This window comes from Glycine soja, chromosome 12 (genome assembly GCF_004193775.1).
Source record: "Glycine soja cultivar W05 chromosome 12, ASM419377v2, whole genome shotgun sequence".
Classification (NCBI taxonomy): Eukaryota; Viridiplantae; Streptophyta; class Magnoliopsida; order Fabales; family Fabaceae; genus Glycine; species Glycine soja.
The window spans coordinates 38,510,448-38,528,888 of NC_041013.1; the positions used below are offsets into that span (position 1 = coordinate 38,510,448).

Genomic DNA, 18,441 nt, shown 5'->3' on the forward strand with positions numbered 1-18,441 from the left:
GGAAGAGAGTAGAAGAGTGTAGACTCTTAGAATGTGTGGAGCATTCTAGAGAATTAATCTCCACCCTAAGATATAAATAATCTCCACCGTTCATTGTGGATGTGGAGTAATATAAACAAAGGTAAGAGCCTTCATTCCTAACCATTCAAGGGAATCCACTTCTTAGAGTAAGAAAGAGCCTCTTTGAGAGAAGATAAATAACTTGGGAAGTCTCTATCCTCAAACTTAGTGAGTCACCTTAGAGTACTATTCTTTTGTATAGTGAAAGAATCTTCATGTTGGAGAATTATAATCGTATGCTCCATTATTACTTTTAATTACTAAATGTTTATCTTAATTTCACGGAAGTCAGAAAGTCAGAGTTTTCCCAACAATTTAAAATGTAATTTGAGAAACAAGTTTATGTGCACGTTTGAAAAATATGATGGAAAATTACTTTATGAGTCAAAAGTAATTTTGTCAAAGTATCATTACTTTTATTTTTGTTTTTATTTTACTTATATATGTTGGATTTACATTGAAATGCCAATAATTTCAACAGCAATCCATACATGTCCTATAAATAGTTTGCAGCATAAAATGAAATGTAATTTGAGAAGCAAACAAATGACCTTTTTCTTAGTCTGTTTTCTACATTTCCCAAAACCAAAAACCTGACTAAAAGTTAATATAGTAGTAAGAAAGGACGTTGGTTACAAGTATAGTCTTGCACGTGACATACTGAGCTGTACCAGCTTCTTTAACAAGCGCACTTTTCGACCATACCAAATGTACAACACAACATTGCGCAACATATATGAGAAAAGAAAAGAAACAAGTGGAAGAAATTAAGATACAATAACTCAGACGTAACAGCACTTGATGTTCGTGCTTTGACCCTTGTGATAATTGATAAACTTTTATGTCTTACAAAATTTGTAAAAGGGATAGAATTTAAAAAGGAACTAAGCCTAACTAAGTTCTTAAAAATTTAAGATTAAGGCTCGGGGGGAAATCAAGATCATTATAAGCTATAGACTAGATACAACTCGCAATATTGCTTTTCTTGTTGGAAACAGATAACTGTTTCTTGTGACCTTAGGTTTTAGCCATTTGCGAAATTTGGTGGGTGAAATATTTTTATGGCCTTTTCATTACACTGAATGATCCTCCATTTGCTTTGACTTGTTCCTGTGAAAAACGAAAGAATTGTTATTGCTTGTTTACTTTGAAAGAAAGACAATGCAAGAGGATATTATCTCCTTCTTCAGTGAAGAAAATTATGTAGTAGAAAATGGCATCCTTTTCATTAGTAAAATACACTTGCCATTTATATAATACGTATGCTTTTGAAAATGTGTTTTTCTTTATTTTCAAAAATCTTCTCAATGAGGAGAGAAAAAAATTAAGTGTAGTCTTACTAAGAAAAACTCTATCTTTTTTCTATTTTGTGCCAGGTTTTTTTTATATAGATATTAGTTATTAATAAAACTGAAACACATCAATGTCTTGGTGACTTAACAAAATTAAAAGAAACTTTTTCACTCATTTTTTGGTTGTCATTTTTTCTTCTAAAACAATGATGTAAATGTGTACAATCATCAAAATCCATAGGAAATATTAATCCTCTTCATGAAAATTATTAAATCCAATGGAATATATAGGGTCCATTTGTTGAAATTTATTAGTCGAAGAAAATATTTATTTTAATAAAATAAGTAACCTTTTATTTTTCAGTGTTTGTCTAAAATATTTCTGTCTTTAAAAAATAATTTTCTACTTATTTTAAAAAGTAAATCATATCTTCTTATTAAAATTATACTTTTTAAAAAACAGCTTATTTTAAAATTATTTTTTTATAATTTTAAACAAATTGTCCCATATTCTCTGTAGAAGCAACTTTTCCACCTAAAGTGAGGGTAAAATTGGATTTTTCAAAAGTAACAGACTCAAATCTGTAATCAAACTAGTGATAATTGAATTGTTTTCAATTTGTATGATAGGACGAAAGTGAGACTGAAATGAAAGATGTACACGCTATCCACTTATGGAACCCATGCATCACTTTATCACATTTGCACAGAAATAGATGCTTTGCAATGCAAATTATGTGAGGATTGAAATAATGAGTATTTGTTAGTGTGTTTGGATTGAAACTTGTAAATTTGATTTTACATACTTTGCTGATAACTAAAATTATAAATAATACTTTATTTTGAAAATTTCCACTCGAATAATATAATCTTGAAAACGGAAAAGTTTAATGGTATGAAACATTTTGCACGAACCCACTGCACGAATGACTGCTGCACTTTTGTTTTAATTTTTAAATTATTTTGTTGTTATTTAATTGTTGTTTCAATCAATAGAAAGAAAGAATTTTGAATTCGTATACTTCGTACTTAAAACTCTTCGTACGAAATAGAACTGCACTTTTGAGTTTTGATAAGCATGATGTTGTTTGAATCTGTTAATGTTTTTAAGATATTTAATCATATATAAAAACATCAACAATATTAAAACACTACTATTTAAAATCGGCACGTTTTAAATAATATTTAGAAAATTCAATTCATAGTTATTTTACATCCATTAACATTGTTTGGTTTATTTAAGAGAAATTTTAGATTAACAAATAATGTGCTGAGTAGTGTGAGCCTGTGAGTGTGTGACAGAACCGCGTAAAGTTGTTGACGACTTATAAGATATCTAGCTGTACATCAAACTGGATAACATGCGCAGTGTGTGTGATGTGGATCTAAGCTTTCCTTGATGCCAAATGCCAACCACATTATTATCTTTTTGAAAATTCTACAAACAAAAATCTTTTTTTATTTTATATATTTTGATAATTATACAAACAAAATTCTGATGATGAAGGCATGGAGTGTCAAAACTCTTGAGGACAGAATTCTATATGGTCAGTTCTCTATACTTCAAAATTTATTCTAAATAAGATTTTAGTATTTATGACATAATTATTTTTTTAAAATTATATGACACATCTACTTGAGTCTTTGTATTTAATGGACTCACATGATCAGTCTACTTGTCTACTCATGACAGTGATAGGGTGATGGTCAGGGATTGGGTCAGATTTAATTTAAATGAAAGAGGGACCAATTATAAAAATTAAAGCTTACTTAATAAATTATAAATATATTAAATTTTATATAAAATACTTATTATTATGTGTTTTTTAAAATAATTTTATGACATATAATAGAAAATAAATTTTCATAGAAAAAAACTAAATATTTTTTAAAGGTCCAAAGGTTAATTATTATTTTCGAATGTCATAAAAAAATTTATAAATTTATTATAAAAATTAGTATATACATGAATTAAATTAGAGGTTTTAAAGAGTTTTTTTTTAAATGATAAGTTTTCAGGAACTTTTTTCACCTCTTATCCCTTCTAGTATATTTTTCCATCTTTTTTTTTAAATTAAATTTTAATATTTTAAAAATAATTTAAAATAATTTTATATTACAGTATAAATTGTTTATCATAAATTTAAAATATAATACATATTCAAAAATATTTATATCTTATAAAGTTAAATTATAATATAATTTGTATATTTAAATTATTTATTTATTATAAATTTTAATAATATAAAGTTAATTTGTGCCCTATAAATTACATGTGCTAAAATACTAGTAAACATCATCTTCTTAAAAACCTCTTGAGAGGGACAATGACCGGAATGAATTCTAATTCTGCAAATTGTAAGGAGAATAAACAATAAAATGTTTTCTTTTTCTTCGGTTGGCAACTAATCTTACTTAGTATGCGTTTGGATTATAATTTACAAAAATATCTCAATAATTGTTTCTTTTAGATTAAATTTTCAGACAAAATTTTAAATATACTTTCAAAAAAAACAAATACAATGACAAATTTATCATCAAACGTCATGGAAAAATAAAAAAGAAAGAAAGAAAACTTGTGGGAGACAACTAGACGAGACCATTTTAACAGGCAATGAATTCTGAATCACAGCACCATAAAATCTTTCGATTCCAGAAGACACAAAGTTATTTAAATCCTAAACTAAAACCAAATACTTTGCGTGCAAAACCATCACATCATCGGCAACAGTGACAGTAACGGTGGAAGAGAGAAAGGATTCGCTCTCCTCAATCCTTATATAAGCTCCAGCGACCCAATTTCTTCTCTTATCGATTTGATTGTTTCTGAGTAATGGCTTCGTCGCGAGTAGATCTGGATGGGAACCCCATAAAGCCCATCACCATTTGCATGATTGGCGCCGGTGGCTTCATTGGGTCCCACCTCTGCGAGAAGCTCATGTCGGAGACCCCTCACAGTGTCCTCGCCTTGGATGTCTACAATGACAAGATCAAACACCTCTTGGAACCCCACACGCTCCCTTGGGCCTCTCGCATCCAGTTCCATCGCCTCAACATCAAGCACGATTCCCGTCTCGAAGGCCTCATCAAAATGTCAGATCTGGTAAATTAGTTATCCACTTTTTTTATTCCAGACACCCTCCAACGTTAAAAATATGCGGATATTGCTCATCATAGAGTTATAAGATTGATTTAATGGTTCAAAATAACAGATCCTAGATCGAATTTGAATTCTTCTCTCGATAAATAAAACTATATATATATATATACTTCTCCCCGCGGAGATTCAAATCTTAGTTTGTGAGTTTTCTTATGAGTTTCACAATTTTGTGTTTTGTTCCAGACTATTAATCTGGCTGCCATTTGCACTCCCGCGGATTACAACACGCGCCCTCTTGACACAATTTACAGCAACTTCATCGACGCGCTTCCTGTGGTGCGTCTTACTTTTACTTTACTTTCTCTCCCTTTTTTCTTTGTTTTCTGTGTGTTTGGAAATTCAAATTGAGGATTGGAATTTGGGTTCAGGTGAAGTACTGTTCAGAGAACAACAAGCGTCTCATTCATTTCTCTACGTGTGAAGTCTATGGGAAAACGATTGGAAGCTTCCTCCCCAAAGATAGTCCTCTTCGTCAGGTGAGCTTTCACTTTCGTTGAAGCGAGGTACTACTATAGATCTGTGTATAACCAATGATGATTTCAAATTTGCAATGCATCAATGGTTTGTTATTTAGCAACCTTGGATCTTTTCAAATCAACAATTGTGTGTTTTCCTTTTGTTCATGTTATTTATGTTTTGTTGGGATAAACTTTTCCATGAGCACTTATAGAAGAAAAAAGTAAAATGAATTGAACTTCTTGCATAAACTAAAATCAAGTTAAGCACTTTAGCTTTTAGAGAAGTTAGATTAGAGAGCTTCTATAAACGTTAATTGCGTAAATTGATTTTAGTTTATAAGAGAAGCACAATTTGTTTTATCTTCTTATTTCCTTCTCTTGTACATATGGAAAGTTTATCTAAATAGGATCTTAGCAAGGGAGTTGTTTGGTTGTTGCGTTTCTTTTTTTTGGTAATGAACTGAGTTATGTTATGTTGTTTTCAATTTGGTGTAGGATCCTGCATACTACGTACTTAAGGAGGATGAGTCTCCTTGTATTTTTGGTTCAATTGAAAAGCAGAGATGGTCCTATGCCTGTGCTAAGCAGTTGATTGAGAGGCTTGTTTATGGTGAGCTGATTTTGTTTGGTTTAATTTTTTATTGCGTACACTGTTTCCATTTTTTCATGTCTTGACCTTTGTCTCACTGAGATGACATTGTTGGCAGCTGAGGGTGCTGAAAATGGCTTGGAATTCACAATTGTGAGGCCTTTTAATTGGATTGGACCACGAATGGATTTCATTCCCGGCATTGATGGCCCAAGTGAGGGTGTTCCTCGGGTTCTGGCATGCTTTAGCAATGTGAGTTTACATTTTGATTTAGACTTTGTTTAAGCTTGTATATATGTTACTCGATATTTTTGGATAATGATTCTAAATATTTTCTCCATTCCTTTTCTGTAGAATCTCCTCCGTGGAGAGCCCCTCAAGCTTGTGGATGGTGGCCAATCCCAGAGGACTTTTGTGTATATTAAGGATGCTATTGAAGCTGTCTTATTGATGATTGTAGGTTCCCATATCCAATCTTTTTATGCAACTTTATATATTTTAAGTTCTGATTGTAGAATTTCATCTTTAAACTATTATTCTTGTTGGATGGTTCAACTAAATGTGAACGATAATTTTTAACAGGAAAATCCCGCCAGGGCTAATGGACATATTTTTAATGTGGGAAACCCAAACAATGAGGTTACAGTTAGGCAGCTTGCTGAAATGATGACTCAGGTTAGAGGATTAAGTTTGATTGTTTGTACCTATTAGAATTTCAACATGGTATTTGGGACCATTCAACATTTATTTTCGTTCAATTCTGCAGGTTTATTCAAAGGTAAGTGGAGAAGCACCTCTGGAAAAACCTACTATTGATGTGAGCTCCAAAGAATTTTATGGTGAGGGATATGATGATAGTGACAAGAGAATTCCTGACATGACCATAATTAATAGGCAGCTTGGTATGTTTCCTTGTTCTACTCTACCTTTGAGATTATTAAAATGAGAAATGCTAGGAATACTGACACAGTCTTTTGAACAAACTCCTCTTAAAATAATTTACCTGTTAATGGGGTGTTACTTCTTTATCAGGCTGGAATCCTAAAACCTCACTTTGGGACCTGCTTGAATCAACTCTCACCTATCAGCACAGGACTTATGCTGAAGCCGTTAAGAAAGTCATTGCAAAGCCCGTGGCAAGTTAAACTTGTATGGTATTGAATTGCATTGAGAAGAGTGTTTCTGCCTATAGGGGCACTTATATATAGTTCAATGGTTGATTTTATTTATATACATGGTAATTTCCCCCTTGGTTTTGGTAGCCAATGTAGCCAACGTAGCCCATGCCTTATTTATTGCATTTTTATGAAGAAGTAGGAATTTATTATTAATTATCAAGGACAATATGTGCTACTGCAATGTGATTTTCTCGCAGAGCTTGGGGCCACTAGACATATTTGGAGACCTTTTATACGAAGAAAGAAGCTTTTTTATGTTGTAGGGGGGTGTCTTTCCATATTCAGTTGTAACATTTATCATATGTTTCCTAAATTAATGGTCATTGATTTATTTTTATGGATTACTTTTGCAGCAATATGTTTACATCTCCTAATTTTGATAAATTCCACCGACCTTCATCCTCACGCACATAAAAATGTTACTGATCCGTCTAGTTGAAAATCACGTTTACAATGTATAAAAAAATTGTTTAAAGGTTTGAGCCAAAAATCATGGGTGTAGCATTGTGTTAAGGAACGAAGAACCCCACCAAAGAATGTCTATTGGTACTAAAGACTTGGTGCATTTCTTTGAAAGTGAAAATCAATGCAATTTGTTTAGCAATAAAAGGAGACTAATTTAGTTTATATTTTTAATTAGGTGGCTTATTCTATAAATACATAATAACGTGCTTCAAACGGAAGAATTAGGATCTATATTTTATTTTTCTATATCAATAATTAACTTTGAGAATTATGCATATATTAATATGTAAAATATATGATTAGTATTTGATAAAAATATCAGAATTACATTTAATCTTTTAAAAAAAATTCAAAATTAATTTCATTAAAAACAATTCTGCTTAACTTTAAAATAAGTGCTTTTAAACATTCAGAATAGCTACAATATGAAACACGTTTTGAGATATTTGCTGTGGAAATTGGTTCTTGGCAGTTGGCATTGGCTCCTATCCCTTAAAAACTTACAGATTACTACTATCAAATTCATACCCACAGCAAAATGGTGGACTAAGAGACTTGCTAGAGAAAGAATTTGTGATGGACCACTAATTTTCCTTGATTTCATCAAGCATTTAAACAGGTTTCTTCACTACTCTAGTCTGGAGGCAAAAACACCAAATGGGGGCACTTTTACAAATTATTTATCAAATAGGGACTCTTTTACAATTATTTACCTGGAGGGTCTGTTTTTTTATTACAAAGAGCCCCCCAGACAGGCGTCTCCGCTGTGCATGCAACACGTGGCACAGCAGGTAGCGCCCTTGGCACGGGCGCGTCTAGTAGCGCCCAGGGGTTTGGCACCACTGGTGGCGCCCTGCTGCTGGCGCTACTGCTAGCGTAGGGCAGCCAGGCGCCTGCCCCCCCCCCCCCCAGTCTCTTCTTCTCACACCCCCCAGCCTCTTCCCCCACCCCAAAATTGTATATTTTTTAATTTGTTTATCAAAAATTTAAATTTTGTTTCATTTTTGTTATTAGTATTATTTGTTATTTTTTTATTCCCACACCCCCCACCCCAAAATTTCAATAAGATTATTTTTTATATACTCTAAATTGTATATTTTTTAATTTGTTTATTATTTGTTTATCAAAAATTAATTTTTTTTTCATTTTTATTATTAGTATTATTTGTTATTTTTTTATATTTTATTATTCTCTCTTTTTGAAGTATATATAAGTACATTTTCAATAAAATACATTTTGAAATCCTAAAATGCTTTTTGATTTGGTCAATTCTTTTTTGATTTGGCCATTAAATTACATTAGAGATCACTTTTGGTTTATGTGTCATTAACATTATGGTTATTTATTTTTATTTATTTTAAAAACATTGCACAATAAGATTGAAACGTTAAAGTGACAATAATATAAAATTAACATGAAAAAAAATCATACAAAGTACATGACAATATGAAACACATGGAAAAAAATAATACAAAGTACATGAAAATGTTAAACCATGCGGAAAAAATGTAAACTCATTATTAATCAATCATCACTATGTCTGTGATACCGCGACGAAGTCCCACATGGCCGGTCCCAATTTCTAGCTGCCCTATCAGGATTTCTTCTTCTACGATTCGCCCTTTCATCCACTTGTTCGAGAAATCATGACGTAAATCGACCCCTAATAAGTCGTCCATGTCGGGTATATCTCCAGGTACATTCCACGGACTAGCAAGTGGGGCATTTGGGGTCGATACTTGACCACTTTGGGTAAATGAAGGAGTTCCTGTTGAAGGAGGAGAGGACCCAAATATGCCTGCAAAACTATACCCTGGTTGAAAATCATGTGGGTATGAATACATCGGCGGCATCTGAGACGGTTCTTGGGTGAATGCCGGCGGTGTGTAATACATTCCATGTTGTCGTTCTGGCATCGGAGGCAAACTATACGTTGCTGCATCAACAGTTTCCCGACGTCGCGCTAAGCCTCGAGTCTCCACACTTTGTTGTAGTATATTAAACTGTTGATGTTCAAATTGTGGCTGAGAAGGGGGAGCATCTTCATGTGCCTCAAGTATCCTATCCTCTTCCTCAGACAAAAAAGTGATCTTCTCGATACATGGCAGTAAATCGTCAAAAGTACAAACCCTTCTCCCAACAGGCGACACCATAAAATGTAGTGTTTCGGCGATTTCACCCTGCATAGAAAATAAATGAATAGTTATTAAAATAATCTTCAATAAGCGCAACATTCTTTTCTAAATTATAATGGACAATGTATACCAATAGTCCTCTTCTTGCATGTTTTGGGTCGACATAAACTTTTGTTTTACGCCTGTACCACCTCATATATTCATAGTTCAGACTGAGGGTCCCTGTTTGTGGCGGCGTTTGCTCTACTCTCCTTTCATAGCGACTATTCCATTCATTAAGCGCGGGTTGCATTAGTCGCATCCAATTTTTTCCTTCATTTCCCTTTAATGTCAAGTCATGTATGTTGTTGGGTTGCATTACTGGTCCCGGAATAGGTTGCTGCATTCCAAATTGTCTCATGACTCTATCCGGCTGGTGCCATTCCACTTCTTGAAAACAAATAAGTAGTATGATACGTGTCTATAATACAGACCCAAAAAAACAAACTTGACTCAAATTCATTTCCACATGTCCAGTATAAGGGATCCATACAAACTGCATATAAAAGTTAAATTTAATAAATTAATTAAGAAATACAACATCATTTAATAAACAAACATCAAAATTGTTACCTCGTCGCGTTTCATGACATCTAATTTACGACGAAACTCAATTAAATTGTCATTGCCTATGTGATGCAATTCACCTCCCAACCATCTTCACAAAAAAATAAATAACAAAATAAAATGTTACATAGAATAATGATTAACATCAATCAAGCATGTTTATTAATAATGAATTCAAAATAGTAAAGGAAAGTATACCTGTAACCAAGTGGCGTGTTTTGTTGTTGTGGAGGAATAACTGAGGGGGCTAACGTTGGGCATCGTTCCCATGCCCATAATTGAATCAAGAGAGTGAAACCGCCTATTAATTTAATATTATAGTCTGTTGTGATGCACATCTCTCTATAAAGGTTACCCAAAACAACAACTCCCCATGCATAACTGTTGTACTCTCTAAGGTCTCTCAGAAACTGCAAATATTTCAAATGCACCCGTTTGCTGGCTTTTGTCAACAAACATTACCCCTCCTATGAATCGTAAGATCCAAGCACGAGCAAATCTTTCAAGGCCTTCTTGGTTGCCTGTAAAATCATGAATATTTGCAAAATGAGAAGACAACCAACTCAATTTAATTGAGTTCCCATCAATTGCAGCATCGTCAGGCATGATACCCAATAATTCATGAAACAACTCAAACCAGTCAATATTTGTATTTCCAATTAAAGGTCTTCCATCCACAGGAATATCAAGTAGCACAGAAACATCTTGAAGTGTAATAGTTGCCTCCCCACACTTCAAATGAAATGTATGCGTTTTTGGCCTCCACCTTTCAATAAAAGCATTAATCAATGCTCCATTCACTTTCAACTGCGCCAATTTCATTATCGGGTACAAACCCAAAATTTGTAATAGAGGAATAATTTCTTCGGGCGGTGCTTCTCTATGATTGTACAGTGGTGTGGCTCGTCGGATTTTTAACGTCCTATCATTAGCACCATTCCAAATATGTTGGGATATATGATTTTTTTGCATCCACAATAAATCATCCTCTAATGGTCTGGATGTCACGTCATAATGATGAGAAGATGACGAACTAGCCATATTATAACTCCTGTATAGAAAGAAAAAAAATTAATAGTCACATATCATAAATAATAAATAAAGTCAAGTACGTACGCGTAATTTAAATTTTAGAAACGAACACGTAATTTAAATTTTAGAAACAAACACGTAATTTAAATTTTCTTCACATTGAAGAATTTTTTTACTTAATTTTCAAAAAATATATATTTTTTTCTCCATTTCAGCAATTTCAAAAAACACATATATATATATATATATATATATATATATATATATATATATAATAAAAAATAATTTCTACACATTAAGGAATTTTTTTTCTTAATTTTCAAAAAATATATTTTTTTTTGTCAATTTCAGCAATTTCAATAAACATATATATATATATATATATATATATATATATATATATATATATATATATATATATATATATATATATATATATGATAAAAAATAACTTTTTCACATTGAGGAATTTTTTTTCTCAACTTTCAAAAAATATATATATTTTTTGTCAATTTCAGCAATTTCAATAAACATATATATATATATATATATAATAAAAAATAATTTCTTTACATTGAGGAATTTTTTTTCTCAACTTTCAGAAAAAATATATATTTTTTTCCTCAATTTCACCAATTTCAGAATATATATATATATATATATATATATATATATATATATATATATATGCCTTTCTTTTTTAAATACGCCTAATAACAATATTACAGTAATATTTATTATGAATCTTAATTAAATTTATATTCTAAAAATTAAACAACCGTAACAAAAATAAACAATTTGTTATATAATTAATAAAAAATAACTAAAATAATAAACAAATTAAACTAACAACAAAAATATATAAAGATAAAGAAAATAAACTTGTTGTGTTGTGAGTTAATACAATTTTCTTGTACACAAGATGACTACCTACAAAAAAAACATACAAATAATAAAATATAACAATTTATAAAAAATAAATAAATTTAAAATAATAAAAAAATCAACATACCAACTTTGCTGGGAAACAAAAATGGAGTGCTGGGAGGGGGGGACAAGCCTCGGGGACAGAGGGGAACTTGGGGGAGAAGGAGGGAGTGGGGTGAGGGGGGGGACCAGGAGGGAGTGGGGACCGCCCTTTAACGGGCTGGAGGGGGTGGGGGAGAGGGACGTGCCTGGTCCCTAGGTGCCTGGGGTCGCGCCTGCGGCAGGGGCGCCACCAGTCGCGCCCAGTCCTAAGGCGCTAGCAGACGCGTCCGCGTCAGGGGCGTTACCTGCTGCTCCCTCGTGCGCCGCGCCGACGCCACATGTCGCGTGCACAGCGGAGGCACATATCTGGGAGGCTCTTTGTAATAAAAAAACAGACCCCCAGGTAAATAATTGCAAAAGAGCCCCTATTTGATAAATAATTTATAAAAATACCCCCATTTGATGTTTTTGCCCTAGTCTGAAAATTTTGAATTTTGATTTAACCAAACACTACGAAAAATTAGAGAGAACCTCGTACGCTGTAGAAACACGTTAAAGCTAGAATCAAGTCCATGTGGCCATCAATTGGATTTAGAGGCATTCATCTCAAATGCTATTCCCACTCTCCTTATTTCTAAGTTCAGGCCAACTAAAAAACTCTTTTTTGGCAAAAATATCTTAATGGAAATATGTTTTTAATTATATATCTCAATAAATCTTGTCTGATACAACACAAAAGAAATGTCTTTCTATTGTTCTCCTTTGACTTGAAATTTCACCATCTTTGGTGAGATATTTGTATGAAATTTCATTTCATTTTTTCTCTTCTCTCCTCTAAATAACTAATTTGTCTAAATTTTTTCATACTTTTTTCCTCTCTCACTTTTCTCCTTGTCACTTCCATTACACCAAACAAAGCACAAACCATGGCACCCATGTTACACTTCCAAAAAACCGATGGCATCCATGTTTAAGTGTGCGTAGTAGGCCCTACTCACCAAACGACGGCAAGTGGCAACCACTCGCCCTCATTAACACAACAAGGAAATCAAAGCCACGCGTGTTGTAATTGCAATTGGGTATGATTCTGTAGGGGGCAAAGTTGTTGTACAGTGCACAACTCCCAAAGAATAACCAAACAAAACTTTATATATATATTTAAAAGAATAAAGAAGGAATTTGAAGGAAGAAAACAAACAGAGGGACAAAAAATAATTTCCACCTCACATCACACTTGCCTGTCATTTTATTGACCTGTAATGTTCTCCTTGGCCCCCGACTACGCTCCTCTATGCTGTTTCTTATCCGTCCCATTTATTGATTCATTTGCATTCATTAACATCATGTTATTATTATGACTACAATATATATAATACATATAAATAAATATATAATAGTAGTATATAGTAAGTACCAAACTTTTAACTTACGTTAATGGCGCTCCATTTTATTTATTTTTTATTTGAGCTTGCTTTACTTTACCACGACCGTTTCTGCCGTCGTGATCCTGCATCATTTTCTGTTCTTTTAATTCCAATTTCCAATTCTTTAGTTGTTCTATTTCTAGGGGCTATGCTCTTTGTACCATACTTTGGGTAGTTTTTTTTTTTCCCATATAAAAGATACACGCTATTCTTGCTCCCTTCCTTGGCTTCTAACTATTCATTTCTACCTTTTGCTTTTTGCCTTTTCCTTTTTTTTTTATTTTTTTATTTTTTAGAATTAAGAAGAGTGAACAATTTAGGAAAAAACAATGATGTTGTGTTGGTAGAGTAAGGTGGAAAAAAGAGGGTCTTTCCTTCCCTCGCCTATGGCTCCAGCTGGGAAGCTTTCTGGGTTTCGTCGAGAAGGCAGTGACTGGTATTCCCTCTCTCAAACTTTCCACCTTTTTTTTTCTTCTTTCAATTGAGTGATGAGAAAATGACACGTTTTTTGTTCACCTGATTACTGGGTGGATTCCAAGTCAGACATGCATATCTGTTGTTTTAAAAAGAAAAGTTTTTTATGTGATTTATTTTGTTTAAATTTTTTTGGGTATGTGGTTTTGATAGGTTCTGCAATGGGGGACTGCCAAGTGATATCACTGTTTCCATCGATGGTGTCACTTTCCATCTTCACAAGGTACACAGAGTTCTTTTCTCTTACTGGTCTACAGATAGAAGAAATAGTTGTTGGGTTTTTAGTTTTTTTGTGGTTCTGATTTATCCTACCGCTCTTTGTGGTTTTTACTTTGGAATTTGATCCAACCCAGTTAATGTGATTTGTGGCTTATGTTTTTGCTTCTGGTTTCTTCCATCTCTGTTGTTTAAGTGTAGAAACTAAGTATCCCTCTTCAAATAAGGGAATTGGATTAGACTTGCTATGTATAGTTAATTAGTTATATACCACCTATTGCAAAGACCAGACACATTTCACCATAAATTTTATTTATGTATTGGAATTTAGTGTAATACCACCAGTTTATGGACAACCTTGTACATTTTCGTACGCTGTAATCCACTTGTATTGTCCTCAAAAGTTGTGATGTTCTTGTTCGTTTATTTTTAGAGTTTAACTTTGAAATTCCTGCAGCTTATGTTGAGTTAGGGGTGGGACAGGGACAAGTTTGTCTTAAATTCTTAATGGATTGTATTTCGGTTCATTTTGGTGTTATTTAAGATGATGGTTGTGAAATTTTGTTTTTAAGTTATTGGATGTAATTCATGATGTACCTCCATTCGTGCAGATAGTTAACTACTAATGCTTGATTGTCCAGTTAGTGATGAAGCTTAAAATTTATCTAGTTTTCAAACATGTATGACTCGCATGATTTGATGTGTTGGAAGTTATGCTACTAGATGAGGTCTATCACATGTTGTGAACACTTGTTCTGGTTTTAAATAAATTAGTTTTGTAGGCCTCCCATCATAATTAAGAGGAAAAAGTTAGAGTTTTGAGATGTTAGTGAGAAAATGGCTTTGGGAACTAGTTTTTCCTGTTTTCAGTTTGGACTCCTTACATGATCACACCCTGAACTAGTGGGCATTTCTGTAATCCAAGGCTTCATTTTATGGTAGTCATACTGGTATGCCTTTAATATGAAAAATTATTTGTGTACTGTTGCATTGGAGTTTGAATTAGATATGCTATGGAACTGCAGTTTCCTCTTTTATCAAAATGTGGAAAAATTGTTAGAGCACATGAAGAGTCCAAGAATACTGATGGGGCTCTGAAAATGGTGCTGGAAGAATTTCCTGGTGGTCCTGACACTTTCTTAATTGCAGCAAAATTCTGTTATGGGTATCGAGTGGAACTGACAGCCAGAAATGTGGTATCAGTTCACTGTGCTGCAGAATACCTTGAAATGACAGATGAATTTGGAGAAGGCAACTTGTTGTCAAAATCAGAGAGTTTTTTCCATAAAAACACACTGCGCAACTGGAAAGATTGTATTTTGGCTCTCCAAAGTTCTGAGCCTGTTCTACCAAAAGCTGAAAAGCTTCATTTAGTGGGTAAGTGTTTGAATGCTCTATCTATGATGGTTTGTACAGACCCAAGTCTGTTTGGATGGCCCATGATGATGTATGGGAGTTTTCAGAGCCCTGGTGGAAGCATTCTTTGGAATGGTATAAATACTGGTGCTAGGATTCGGAGCTCAGAATCTGATTGGTGGTTTGAAGACATCTCATATCTCAGTGTGAGTTTGTTTGAGAGGCTTATTAAGACAATGCAAGCGAGAGGCATACGACCTGAAAACCTGGCAGGTGCCATAATGTACTATTCTAGAAAGCATTTGCCGGGTCTAGGTCGGTGGCACGGTGGACAAGGTGGCAAGGCCAGAACAGTTGCAAGTTTCAGCTTGACACCTGCCACAGTTGATCAGAGGGTTCTATTGGAAAGCATTGAGAAATTTCTTCCTGACAAGAAGGGAAAATCTTATTGTCGATTCTTGCTGGGACTTCTTCGTGTGGCTTTGATATTGAATGTCAGTCAAACTTGCAAGGATTCTTTAGAGAGGAGAATAGGGATGCAATTGGAACTTGCAACTTTGGATAGTCTTCTGATTCCTACTTATTCAGATTCTGATGCATTATATAACACTGAATGTATTGAACAAATTGTCCATTATTTTATATCTACAGAATCAAATTTAACTCCCTTTTCTCCTTCATCACGTGACCTGCAAGCATCAGCATCACCATCATCATCATCTGAATCGTTGAGGAAAGTTGCCAAGTTGATGGATAGCTACATTGCAGAAATTGCTTCTGATGTTAATTTAAAACCGGGAAAGATACGCAGGCTTGCAGAGGCCCTCCCTGAGTCATCAAGATTATTGCATGATGGGCTTTACAGGGCATTGGACATATATTTCAAGGTTTGATTTTTCTGAGCTACACTTTTACATAAAAGCTTATTTGTGGTCATGGATTGTTAATTTGATGATCACTGCTTATGGTATTTTGCAGGCTCACCCTTGGCTCTCTGATAGAGAGAAGGAAGAACTATGCAACATCATAGACTACCAGAAACTCTCAATCCATGCTTGTGCTCATGCTTCCCAAAATGACAGGTTACCCCTCAGAGTTGTTCTTCAAGTGCTCTTCTTTGAACAACTGCATTTGAGAACAGCATTAGCTGGATGTCTCAATGCATTGGATGGTGAAATTGCTCCGGCAGCTCCTGTTCCTATAACTGCCCTGGGCGACACAGCAAGTGAAATTGTACAAAGGGATGGATGGGTGACTGTTGTGCGTGAAAACCAGGTTTTGAAGGTGGATATGGATAGGATGAGTTCTAGAGTTGGAGAACTTGAAGAAGAGTTCAGTAAAATAAAGCAAGAAATGAAAAGTGTGACAAAATCTCACAGTTCACGAAGCTCGCCTCGGTTGGTTGCCAGGAAAATCGGGTGTAAGCTTGTTCCACGACCATCAGATGCTCAACCAGAATCCCTCAACCGCACCGGATCCACACCAAGAGCATCCATTGAATGGGCACGGCGTTCCCATAAGTCCAAACACTCAGAAAGTTTTACTTGAGTATCAAGAAACCAGAGCTCCCCTTTCTTTTATTCATGTATACATATAGCAGTGTTGTGTGGTTTTAAATTTTTTGTACGAGGGAAAGGGAAGGAAAATGTTTCTTAATCCATTATGCCTTTTTATTTCACCAGTTTGCATATCTGAACATTTTCCATTTCTTTCCCTCGTGTAAAGTTTGTTGTACACTTATGTAGGCAATTTCACATATTGTCCTGTTTGTTTGGGGAATAGCTTCTGTATTTATTATCCGTATAGCTTTATTCTTAATTTGGAGATATTGACAATGGAAGATGTTGTTTTAGACCCCATGTGTGAAGAACATTATTGCCGTCGAAGAAAGAATCATATAAGTTCCCCCTAGTGCAGATGCAAAGCTCATGCACAAAGGTTGGAGAGCTAACAAACGAATGTAACTGACAATGTTGTGCTTCTAGCATAGCTTCTTTCATAGATGACAAAATATAGTATAGTTGTGATACGAGTGTAATTTCTTTATAAATGACAAAAGCAAATATTTTATGGTCTTTGTCACTTATGCGGTTCTTTCCTCTCTGTTAGGGTCGGCAATTTGAAGTTTATGATGTTTGGTAGTTACTGCATCTATATAAATTTTAATTAGTTGAAACTACTTGAATGATAATGTTAGAACAAAGGAGAATGTGGATGAAAGTTTGAAAAAAAAAAGAAAAAAAAGATTTCAAATCCCACATCGCTCAGGATAAACACTTGAATAGTGTTTCACTCTCTATATATAAAGAGCTCTTTTTTTCTTTTTTCCTTGCCCCAGTTGAGAAGCATTTCCTCAACTTTTCTTTCTCCCTCCCATACTTCAGTCGATGCATTTCCGACAAACTTCTCCCCCTTTCTTTTTGTTGCTCTAAAATTTCAGTTGACTATAATAGTGACTTTTTAAGTCATATTTTCGGTTGGCTATAAGAGTGACTTTTTAAGTCATATTTTTTGGTTGGCTATAATAGTGACTTTTAAAGTCATACTTTTCGGTTGACTATTAGAGTGACTTTTCAAGTCATATTTTCGGTTGGCTGTTAGAGTGACTTTTCAAGTCATATTTTTGGGTGGCTTTAGAGTGACTTTTAAAGTCATACAAGAGGATGTAATTCTAGAAAAGGTTCCCTTAGTGCAGTGGGAATCTTATACAGTGATCTGGGCTGTTTTATCCTGGAGACTTCGTGGTTGATAGTCTGCTTGCACAATTTTTGGCAGTGCCACGAAACGTCTTAAAGAAAGCGACATTGTCCGCGACTCAGCCAATAATTTTTTCGGTTTGCCATAAACTATTGTTACAACAATTTTAAGACGGTTTCGGCTCTGCTATGGCTACCGTAGATATTACTGGCTCGAACAACAATGACCTCAACAAACCTTTTAGGTTTGAAGGGTATCATTTCAAACGTTGGAAACAAAAGATGATGTTTTCTATGAAAAAAAGTTGCCTATGTTTTGAACATTAATATT

General features: G+C 34.0%; 3 protein-coding genes across 5 annotated transcripts; 2 read left to right on the top strand and 1 right to left on the bottom strand.

Annotated features, from left to right (window-relative positions):
• The first annotated feature begins 3,962 nt into the window (after positions 1-3,962).
• LOC114380031 (UDP-D-apiose/UDP-D-xylose synthase 2) lies at positions 3,963-7,081 on the top strand. Its single transcript, XM_028338926.1, has 9 exons — positions 3,963-4,455; positions 4,696-4,788; positions 4,881-4,988; positions 5,466-5,580; positions 5,678-5,811; positions 5,914-6,015; positions 6,142-6,234; positions 6,326-6,461; positions 6,592-7,081. Exons 1-9 carry the CDS (start codon positions 4,186-4,188, stop codon positions 6,702-6,704), a joined length of 1,164 nt encoding a protein of 387 aa, XP_028194727.1. The 5' UTR covers positions 3,963-4,185; the 3' UTR covers positions 6,705-7,081.
• A 3,255-nt stretch (positions 7,082-10,336) lies between these two features.
• LOC114378997 (serine/threonine-protein phosphatase 7 long form homolog) lies at positions 10,337-10,765 on the bottom strand. The gene has a single exon (XM_028337565.1). It carries the CDS (start codon positions 10,763-10,765, stop codon positions 10,337-10,339), a length of 429 nt encoding a protein of 142 aa, XP_028193366.1.
• Positions 10,766-13,362: 2,597 nt separating this feature from the next.
• LOC114380025 (BTB/POZ domain-containing protein At3g44820-like) lies at positions 13,363-17,496 on the top strand. Of its 3 annotated transcripts, none has more exons than XM_028338917.1 (4): positions 13,363-13,804; positions 13,996-14,065; positions 15,084-16,301; positions 16,393-17,496. In XM_028338917.1, exons 1-4 carry the CDS (start codon positions 13,755-13,757, stop codon positions 16,960-16,962), a joined length of 1,908 nt encoding a protein of 635 aa, XP_028194718.1. In that variant the 5' UTR covers positions 13,363-13,754; the 3' UTR covers positions 16,963-17,496. The 3 variants fall into 3 exon arrangements, with proteins under 3 accessions (XP_028194718.1, XP_028194720.1, XP_028194719.1); XM_028338919.1 differs by having other exon boundaries at positions 13,774-13,804; positions 15,208-16,301; XM_028338918.1 differs by lacking the exons at positions 13,363-13,804; positions 13,996-14,065 and adding an exon at positions 14,094-14,996.
• Positions 17,497-18,441: the final 945 nt, after the last annotated feature.